Source organism: Eriocheir sinensis, chromosome 41, assembly GCF_024679095.1.
Source record: "Eriocheir sinensis breed Jianghai 21 chromosome 41, ASM2467909v1, whole genome shotgun sequence".
NCBI classification, from domain to species: domain Eukaryota; kingdom Metazoa; phylum Arthropoda; class Malacostraca; order Decapoda; family Varunidae; genus Eriocheir; species Eriocheir sinensis.
Genome location: NC_066549.1, coordinates 6,406,920 through 6,418,230, shown reverse-complemented (window position 1 = coordinate 6,418,230; position 11,311 = coordinate 6,406,920). Strand labels below are relative to the sequence as shown.

At 43.9% G+C, this 11,311-nt stretch overlaps 1 protein-coding gene across 3 annotated transcripts in view; it reads left to right on the top strand.

Moving 5' to 3' along the window:
- The first annotated feature begins 1,223 nt into the window (after nt 1–1,223).
- Nucleotides 1,224–11,311, top strand: part of LOC127009559 (putative neural-cadherin 2) — a 93,739-nt gene continuing 83,651 nt past the window's right edge. Inside the window, exons 1-2 of one of the 3 annotated variants that reach the window (XM_050882746.1) lie at nt 1,224–1,608; nt 2,621–2,743. In XM_050882746.1, the coding sequence (XP_050738703.1) occupies nt 2,695–2,743 (49 nt within the window). In that variant the 5' untranslated portion in view covers nt 1,224–1,608; nt 2,621–2,694. The remainder of the gene's footprint in view (nt 1,609–2,620; nt 2,744–11,311) is intronic. The other 2 variants (XM_050882745.1, XM_050882744.1) reach the window with 2 other exon arrangements.

Here is an 11,311-nt window from a genome sequence, read left to right as displayed (position 1 = left end):
GGATGACGTTAAGGCATATCTCATAAATACAAAATAGAAATTGCCGTAGAAAAAAAATGCATCGAAGCTTTTCCGTAAATGTTTCGGGAAAGGAAAAACACACGAGTCTTAAAAAAAAAAATGCAGCCATAACCCTAATTTATTTTAAAGGAGACCTAACGGACCCTAAAAAACACTATATATATCGTCCCATCAACTGACACTTCGCTATTTACATATTCACAAAGTAATCACGAACAGAATTTCAGACTTGAGATACTGGGACCATATTCTCAACCCCTTCGCGCCCACACACTTACATTTGACAGGGCTTTCATAGGAGTTTTGGGCATTTCCAGAGGTACTTTTATGGCCCTAGTGGTAGTCTGACCCTTCTTCTGTACCGTGAACCCGAAAAAACACTCATTAGAAACCGTTTGATCTCCTTTTCGGCCTTTGAAAATCGTTGACGTGGGAGGTGGAAGCCTTTAAGAATACCGTTAGCCGAGACAACAAATCGGTTTTAGGAGTGAGATGCGTGGATATTTTTGTTAACAGTTTAGGTGCTATTTTGGTAGACTTCCCACTAACGCGAAGCTGCAACCAATCTCGGACCAAAGCGGCAGCAGGACAGATAACATCGAGAGCTCTGAGCCAACTTAAAAATTCTCTGTGTGGGCGAGAGGGGCGCCGCCTGTATGAGGAATAGTGAAGCAGTTATTTGCGTTTTTTTTTTTTTTTTTTTTTTTTGTGTGTGTAGCGGCTGCTTTTACTGTAAACATTCACACACACACACACACACACACACACACATACACACACACACACACACACACACACACACACACATCTATCTATCTATCCATATGAGAGAGAGAGAGAGAGAGAGAGAGAGAGAGAGAGAGAGAGAGAGAGAGAGAGAGAGAGAGAGAGAGAGAGAGAGAGAGAGAGAGAGAGAACTTTGACACTGACATATAAATACATTGATAAAGAAAGACAGATAAGTAGGGAAATTACTAGGTAAGTGGACGTAGGATAGATTGAGAGATACATAATGGATAGATTGATAGATGTTATTATGATAGTCCTTTATACGTATCAGGCCTTAGAGAGAACATCTGGACCTCTATGACTGAGCTTCCCAGGACCAGCTTATTGACTAGAGCCAGGAAGAAAATGTTACATGAACCGCGGGAAAGGCCAGAGGAAAGGAACGAGCAAAAAGGACAATTACCGCCACTTCTTCAGGACCATTTGCACCGTCAGCAGCACGAAGGGGCGAGCATTAGCAGGTGTGAAGGCAGGTGGTGGTGGTGGTGGCAGCAGGAGGCAGGATAGGCAGCAGGAGGAGGAGGAGGAGCCAGCAGGAGCGATGGATTCAGTCAGAGCCGGACGGTGCTGTGGACAGGACGTGGGTGCCTGGCGTCATCGCGAGGAAAGAAGCACCGGGACCCCTCGAGTACCCTGGCAGGAACTTGTTAGCGGGACGTGCGAAGTTTAATTGTCGTTGTACGGAGATAATGGAGTAACGAGTCGTTCTCATCTCTTTTTTTTTCGTACTTCCGGCGCTGTACGTAAGTCTTTCGGTAGTGAACTTTGGACACTTGTGGCGAAGTTTTCAGAGGGAAGGTAATGTCTCGTGGAGGCGGTGTGTGTGTGTGTGTGTGTGTGTGTGTGTGTGTGTGTGTGTGTGTGTGTGTTGGGTAGTTTTGTAATCTTATTTTTTGAGTGTGCCTGATAGTTAGCCATGTGATCGATAGTTTTGTAATCTTTCATTTTTTTGTAGGCCTATGTGTGTGCCTGATAGCTATGTGATGGGTAGTTTTTTTATCTTTAATTTCTGTGTGTGTGTGTGTGTGTGTGTGTGTGTGTGTGTGTGTGTGTGTGTGTGTGTGTGTGTGTGTGTGTGTGTGTGTGTGTGTGTGTGTTAAAACTTTTTACTTCCCGCTTGGTTTAGGGAAGTACAACGCCGACATATATGACTTTTTTGTAAAATTTGCCACATTGTAACTGTCGTCTTCGTGTATCTAAGGCCAGTGCCGTTCTAAGCCTTTCTGGGTCCTTTTGGTAAGCTTTATCTTGGGGGCGGGGCCTTTCTTAAACTAGTGTGATGTCATCGTACATTTATATATAATCGGAACTTGCTGTTGTGTTCTTAGAATGACTACTTAGTATTTTGTAATGCCTAACGTATTTCACAGTGTGTTCATTTTGAATGCAAGTGATATGCCGAAAAACAAACGTCGATGGGACAGAAGTACAGGTAAAAGATTAGGAGCTACCCTGTACGGGAGGGTGCTGGACGGAGACTGGCTGGAGGAACCCCCGGGGGTTGTCATAGCGTGGGTAGGTGAAGCGACGCACCCCCCGGCCTATGCCCTACTGATTGATTGATTGATTGCCTACAGTTAGCGCATGAGGGCACCAGAACCCCTCCCCCACCCAGGCTTCTATGGACACCGTCAATAGGCCGGTGGGCTGAAAGGGTCCCCTAGCCAACAGTGGGGTCTAAGCTTGCTGGTGTGTGTGTGTGTGTGTGTGTGTGTGTGTGCGTCCCTACATGTTTTTCGTTGTTACGGAGCTCGAGACTGACTGTATTCACGCCGTCCTCTCACCGTCTTCCGTCTTGACTAAACACAAGGTGCTTCAGAAAAGGACAAACTTTTATCGCTCAGAGCACCGCGCAGACACTCCGACTCAGCCGACGCCAGCAAGATGGACCCCGCCGGGATCTTCCGCATCATCACCAACAGCACCCTTCTAGGTGAGTGTTCTTGCACTTGGTAATCTGTTACTGCGGCAATACATTTTTTTGTAAGTAGTGAGGAGAGAAGGGTTCCTTTATCCACCCACACATCGAGATTGAGGCAATTTTGAAATCATAGTGGGCTGCTACGTCATAGTTTGCTACGTCGCCATAAAGGCAGACATAGAGATAAATAAGACCTTTTAAAGTACTCGACCAAGTTCTACTACCGGGAGCGAATGGATTATGTAAGTCTGGTAGTTATGTTTTTCAAAATGGCCGAATTCCTCGCTACAATTGCGCGTTGACAGCATACACGTTGCGTCGCTCTCCACCACCATCTGCCGAAAGTACAATTAGTTAAGTTTTCATTCTTACACGTCTTCGATTTCAACGTTGAGGAGGCAGGGCCGAGGTGGTATCCCAAGGGGTCCCAATATGTCCCACAGGTCTTTGTACGGATTTATTATGATTATTATACCATGGATCTAAATAAATCGTACATGTTCATATCACCGTTGCCAGATTATCGTACTCAGAGCGTAGTATTTACCGGTTTCTGAAGCCTAACTATTGCCAAGAAACATCAGGAAGTAACTATTTTAACGATAATTATAAGTGAATCTTCTTATTGGGGTCCACGAGACAGTTTTTGGGTCGGAAGTCGGTAATTATAATAGGCGCTGAGTACGACAATCTGGCAACGTTGGTTCATATCCTCTCGCGTTCCCTTGTTGGTATCTCTCTTTTCTCTTCCCTGACTGTGTAAATGAATCAAAGCAACAACTGAATATACACATGGATTATCATAGGCCTACTCCTGAAAGGGATATCACACACAACACCATATCCCCTTCTCTTAGTTCACATGTTGACCTTTTTAGAACCTTTAGAGGGTGTCATTAATCCAGGCAGAAATGGAAGGTAAATAAAGTTGGGGATGTGCGCTGTGACCATAGAGTTATATATCATCCTTCAATACACTTTCCTGTTACACTGCAATCCTTCAATGCACTTTTACCGTCACCCTGCAATCCTTCAATACACTTTCCTGTCACCCTGCAATCATTCAGTACCCTTTCGTCTTACTCTGCAATCCTTCAATACACTTTCCTGTCAACCTGCAATCCTTCAATGCACTTTTCCCGTCACCCTGCAATCCTTCAATACATTTTCCTGTCATCCTGCAATCATTCAGTACCCTTTCGTCTTACTCTGCAACCCTTCAATACACTTTCCTGTCACTCTGCAATCCTTCAATACACTTTCATGTCACCCTGCAATCCTTCAATACATTTTCATGTCATCTTCATATTCTTCAATACATTTTGTCTCACTCTGCAACCCTTCAATACACTTTCCTATCATTCTGCAATCCTTCAGTACACACTCTTGTCACTCTGGAATCCTTCTCTGTGGCTGTGACTCAGTGCTCGACTCAATCTCTTTGGATATGACGTTACAGTGTCTACATCTAAATTCTTACTCAGGCTCAGCGGCAAATGTGACTTTCTGGTTAGTAAAAGGTAAAAAAAAATGGTTACGTTACTTAATTTTTATAATATTGCCCTCCCCCTCCCCCTCCCCTCCCCCCCACCTCATCTAAACTCACGGATTCAGTGGACGGATTCGGAGTAGCTCAGGTTTCGGCCCTTATTTGGCGGCGGAATTCAGTGTTTTGGTCCCATCCATAATTTATTAACTTTATATTAGTTTTGGTACGATTTAGCAGATTCCAAAGTATTAATTGTGATTATTCAATGAGAACCACATATTTTTTGGGTAAACTTAATGTATTGTTTTAAAAAATGGCGTCTAACAGAAGAGGTCGTCCCTGTACATAGCTGTTGAGGTGAATCTCGTGGTGGGGGCGATTGACCTTTCCCACTGAAGGTCACTCTGTTAGTATTCTTTAGAGGAAACTGACCTTATCAATAGGTCACTCCTGATGAAGGCCGATAAACAGATTAATGTCAAGAGGATAGAGGTTTTGCGTTTACATCTCCCAGTCGATGGTGATGGTTTGTTAAGACACTTTTTAGGTTGGTGTTCTTAAAGGGGCTATTACACTGGGCAAATTCTCCGTCGATCTTCAGTCAAACCACAATTTCCGCTGGCGTGGTTCTCATATTTCCGTGGTTTTCTGACGTGTCCACGATCTTCCAAAGCCACGGTAGATTTCACCAAAGGACGACGGTATTACTCACCATCATCATCATCAGCAATAACAAGAAACAAATGAGAACCACGCCAGCGGAAATCGTAGTTTGACTGAAGATCCACGGAAAATTTGCCCAGTGTGATAGCCCCTTTTGACGCTTCCACTTCTCACATCAACGATTTCCAAATGCCGAAGAGGAGGTCAGTGATAGGAGAGGGAGAGAAAGGCGACGAGAAAAAGAATGAAGGAAGAAAGGACAGAAGAGAAAGTTAAGCCATAGTAAGGGAGCAAGATGAACCACAAAAGAGAGGAAGAAGAGGCGTAACAGAGTCAGTCGGGCCCTAATGAGTGTTTTTCGTAGGTTCATGGTACAGAGGAACGGTCAAACTACCACCAGGGTCATAAAAGTACCCCTGGAAATGCCACAAACACCTACGAAAGCCTTGTCAAATATGTGTGCATGGGCGCCCTTAATTAAACAAACGTAGCCAGAAAGGAAGATGGCCGTCGGCTTCGTTGGTCAGTTCCGAGTTACCAGATTATCGTACTCAGAGCACAGTATTTACCGGTTTTTGACGCCTAACTATTGCCAAGAGACATCAAGAATTAACTATTTTAGCGATAGATATAAATGAATCTAGTTATTGGGGCCCAGGAGACAGTTTTTGGGTCGTAAGTTGGTAAATATGAAAAGCTGAGTACGACAATCTGGCAACGTTGGGTCAGTTTGCGGCAAATGGAGCGCCAGGTGAAGCAACACAACTTGTACAAATGGGTAACATGTTTGTTTTATGTTCATCGTATACTATAATGTACAATACCTTGCATGAATGCCCCGTGAGAGGTGTACTAGGATTTATTATTGTTGTGGTATTGTGATCTTATTTTTATTGTGATACTGGCATCCCCTGCGGCCATCAGTTCTCCACAAGGCATATTTACTACAACTGTATTATAGATTTTGTTCTGCGACTCTCTTTGGTTCGTCTCAGTCCAAGCAGTAACGTGAAAAGTTAAGATCAAGTCGATTATTTTGCAATGGTTAAAAACAAACCGGTATTTCATGATTTTTTTTCTTTATACCGATACAAAAAAGTGATTAAAAGACAGGAGGAGGAGGAGGAGGAGGTATTGATAGTATGATATGGTAGTGAGTTATATGAAGGACGCGAGGAAGGAAGAAAAGAGGAAAAAGTAAGAAACTGTAAGAAAATTGAACCCTAGTCTGCTCAGTGCTATTTGTCACGTCGCCGAAGTGGTAAGCAATAGGTTCGATGATGCCACACAAAAAATTATTCACTTTATATTATTTAGATATTCCTGTTATGCTAATTTAACGCTAATCGTACTCCAGTCTGCTCAGGGCTATAGGTCACCTCATGAAGGGATGCGTAACGTGTTCAATGATGCCACAAAAAAAACAAAAAACAATCAACTTTGCACTATTCATATTCTGCGACCACAACACGACGCTCAGGCCACAGAGACGAGCAGCGTGTCCAAGTTTGTTTACCCGTGACAAAGAACCCAAGAAGACCGCGGGAGAAATACGTCTGAATCCAAGTTTTGTGAGCGCCCTCCGCCTTTACGTCTCGGGGAAGGCGATGCGAGGGGACGGCAGAAAACGACAATAACGACGAGACATTGCCCTCCCTCTCTACCTGCAGATAACCCGGGGTAACAGGTGGACTCAGGAGAGGAAAACAGGGATAAGGTGCTGGAGATGGAGGCGACGCGTGGGGAGAGAGGAAGAAGAGGGGGAAGGGAAGGAAATGGAGACAACGCGAGGGGAGAGAGAAGGAAGGAAGGGAAGGAGAGATGGATACAAAACGGAGGAAGGGTGAGAGGGGAAGACCAGATGAAGACTGCAGGTGGGAGGGTGAAGGGACGTAATTGGGTCTGTTGAGAAAGGCGCCGTGCACGAAGCTGGCCTGTGTAGTGTAGTTTGGGGGAAAAGAACGAGTGGTAAGGGATGAAAAAAATAGAGGAAAAATACCTTACGTTTTTAAATGCTTTACTGTAAGGGTTATCTCGCTTGAAAATCTGTTATGCTGTAGAGAGAGAGAGATTTTTCAAGAGGAGAGAATCAAGACACCTCTCCATCTGAAACTGACCTCTCTTCTGGTCTTTCGTACTTTAGTCTTTTAATGGAGCAGCGACCTTTTGTTCTTTCTGCTTGTTGTACCACTTAGCAATTTCCGTTGGTGTAAAAAGATAGATAGATAGAGAGACAGAGTTAGGTAGGTGAAAAGAACTATCGTACTTAAGGATCATGTGCAAAGGGAAAACTCTATACAGAATCCAATCCCACACAGTAACTCACGAACAATACCTGCTTTCCAAAATTCCCCCTCCGTAAAGTTTTGTTGTTTTTGTTTTGTTCTGTGTCTCCAGGGATGCCGTTGAGGATAACAGTGTGCCGGGGAATGACGGGATGAAAAGAACGACAGAAAAAGAGGATGAAAACAGGGGGATGACTAATTAAATTTCGAGTAAACACACACACACACACACACAAACACACAAACACACAAACACACAAGCAAATAAAATCATTAAACACATAGAGAGAGAGAGAGAGAGAGAGAGAGAGAGAGAGAGAGAGAGAGAGAGAGAGAGAGAGAGAGAGAGAGAGAGAGAGAGAGAGAGAGAGAGAGAGAGATAATAATGAAAAAGTATTGACCACGCAGACCGAACTGTTTACCCCCGTTTATTTGCCCTCAGTTCGATGTAAGTTTCGTTGTGATCAGCTCTCGGTGCGCCGGGGTCAAATAGCAAAAGTTGGAAGAGATTTCTAAACTAATACGCGGAGTTGCACGTTGTTTTCCATCGTGTGCGTAGATTTGTGTTTACCATGTCGTTGCGCTGAGGAAAATGCTCCGTAAAGTCTCCATATAGAGGTCGTCGTGTTGGCTGAGGAGATGTCAAGCGTGTTTCAGTCTCCTGGAGTTAGCGCCTGTTGGGAGGAAGCCGAAGAGGAAGAGGTGGAATATCATCTGTTCCTTGTTTTGGGTCTTGCGATGCTTCTAGCGCGGGTCTAGGGAAGGAAGAGCATCCCAATCACATAGCCCGGTTTGTTGTTTTATATCACTTTTTACGATTGAGTTTGTACTATGTCGACCAAACTCTGAAATTAAAAAATCTCTAGCTACCTCCGTCCCAGAAAAGGAAAAAAGGCCAAACTAGCCACATAACTGCTAATAAATACTAATACGACGTTTTAAAAACCTGGCGTAAGTATTTGTGCTATGAAGATGAGCACCGAGGCTACGCGCAGCTATAGCGTATTATCACAACTTTTCTTACTTACAACGACTCGGGCAACATTAACAATATTGGTATCCACCTCTTTGTTAATATAGAACACTTCATTTCATTTTGATAATTAAAAATTCCAATTAATTGAAAATGTTTGGAAATATTATGCTTATGAATGTGCAAAAAAGGGCCAGTTAAAAATCCTGTAAGGAATAACCATATGAATGGAAACTAAGGGAACGTACGCGTGTTGTCCTCCTTATCGTCGTCGTTACTATCTTGATGTAACTACTTTTACATTTTCTTGATTTTTTCCACGTCCTGCAGGTCGGAGGCACGGTCCTTGCCGTCAAAAGCAGCCCCGGTGCCACCACTCGGGGGCTTACCAAGTTTATGGGCAGCTTATGATAATAAAGTGGCCGGTACTTCGTCCCTGCTGTCATAAATCGCCCACGCAAAAATATGGTTGCTCGCCCTGTCCAAGTATTTTCATATATTTTTGCTGCACCCAGGCGGATCAGTGACCAACGCTTTCTACTACGAGCAACATTTAAGCGTGTCGTCCTGCTTGAGCGCTATCACAGCCCAGGTAGACACAATACAAGTTGGCCTCCAACAGAACCGAGTCACGACTTAAGTTGCTGGTTGTTTTGACAGCGGCCGACGGTCGTGCGGGCGGAGAAAATGTTCAGTAACTGTAACTTGCCTGGGCCTCGTGCACCTGGTCCTGGCCCTGGCCCACGAGAGCAGCAGCGGCCTGAGTAGCGTGCTCTGGAGACACCTGCTCCTGCCGTGTGCTGGGAAAAAAGACTTCCTTAAAGTGTGGGTATATATATATATATATATATATATATATATATATATATATATATATATATATATATATATATATATATATATATATATATATATATATATATATATATATTTTCTCCTGACAGCAACCTCTTGTTTAGTAAATAGGTAATTTATGGAATATATATTTTAAGGAAAAAAAAAAAAATATATATATATATATATATATATATATATATATATATATATATATATATATATATATATATATATATATATATATATATATAATGTTTGCAAGGTTTGTTGATGGTGTGGTCAGCACGGTGCGTGAGGGTGGTGGCTCAGGCTGCCGGGGGCGGCGCGGCGCCCCACACAAGGCTGCGGCAGGTTGTTAGCCGAGTAGTAAACGGCCCGTCCTGGTACTTACCTGCAGAGGCTTATTTTTAGAGAGCAAAGATTTTTTTCTTTCATGGCTCTGTACTCCACTCCGAGACCTTTTGTAGGGTTGTTGTGTTGGTCGCCCCTCCCCGCCTCGTGCCGGGCTGCCATGCAGAGAAAGACCCCCACATTCCTACACACCTTCCCCGGCAGCGTCTTCCCATGGTATTCAAACGTCAATATCTCTCCTCTTCCCTAAAGGCGGATCCAACCCTTCCTCCATCAAAACATTTTGCTGACTCCCCTTCGAAGCATTCATGGCATTCTTTTTCGTACTATCACGTTATTGGGCCGCCGCCCCGCCTTGGTCTATCCCCAGCTGCTTTTTCCCCCATCCCTCCGCGTCGCTCGGAGCTGAATGCCGCTATTCACACTTTTTGAGGGGATATTTTCTTCTTAGCACCAGCTCCTATTTACCCTGCCACGGTTTTCCATCCCCGACAACTAATCGCGGGTGAGCGGCTCCCGGCCCCCGGTCCCCGGCCCCCGCCCCTCACGCAGCAGCCGGCGGAGCGAGGAATCAGTTGCCCCGCATGTCACTTATCCTCAATTACGGGCGTGTTTACGGAATTAAAGGGCTATTTTCTGAAATTGCCTCAGACACTGTGTGGGTCTCTCTCTCTCTATCTACACACACACACACACACACACACACACACACACACATGTAATGGACCCACCCGAAGCGGAAAGCCTCCCAAACTCACTCAGCAAGTGGCTTTGTCCCACTCGCCTCTGCCATCTTTGGCCGAGTGGTTAAGGAATGACTTCCCATCCTGCCAGTAGCGGGTTCGATCCCCGGTGCCGGGAACCCTTTCCGGATCTGGATTAATTTCCCGTGTGTTTCGTGACCCGCAGATGTCGTGTGTCATTCAGATGAGTGTGGAATTCAGTTTGTTACGCACACACACACACACACACACACACACACACACACACACACACACACACACACACGTTCAATACAGGCATTCGTCCTCCAATAAAGATTGTGAAGCCTGTCTGTTAAATCGTCTTGAATACCAGGTAACGATAAGCTTCGTTGAAAATAGCTGATTCGAAACTGTATCTTGGTATTGAGTTCCTTGTCATGCAGTGAAGATCAGTTTGGTTTATTTCTGAAAGTTTGTTGCTCTAGAAATTCTTAAGAAGACGAGTTTGTTTTAATTCAATATCATCAGAGCACAACTGTATCAGAATGTAATCGGATTAAAGATTTGCTCGCGCCTCTTCTAATGTAATACCGAGTCATTATCATATTTATTTTAGCTTAATTTTCATGTTCACCGTCTCCGAACAAACGGCGTGGGGTGGACACAGCGGGGAAGGTTTGGTAATGGAGGAAAATAAAATAGTATGACATTCTCTCAATTATGCTTTTTTTTTTATAATTTGTTAATATATTTGCTTGATACAGATCGTCCTGGCTGTGGAGACCTTATGGATAAGAAATTGACTTCATACTCATAGAACACACTCTTATCTTGAGGGAAAAATGTTAAGGTCTCTCTTATTACAAAACTGAATCACATGCATTTATTAATTTCCGCTCCTATTTTCCGTGTCCATTTCCTGCAAACAAACGGTGTGGGGTAGACGTTGCGGGAAGGGTCTAGTGATGAGCGAGGAACCTTTAGTATGGAAAATCTCTGTACGATGGCGTGGTTGTATAGTATCAAAGGTGGTTGTTTGATTATTTGCTCTGATATGTATTTCTGATGCATTCTGGTGCTTGGCTAGGGAAACTTTAATACGTGGGTTGTTGAAAAGATGGCGAGCCCGTTGAAATCATAAAAGATGGTCATTTGATAATTTCCTAATAATATGTATTTCCGATACAGATTAACTAACGCGAAGCACACTGATTAGACAAGTTCATAGTATTATCCTTTTAACAGTGGATGCTTGGTTGTTACGAGGACAGTCAAGAT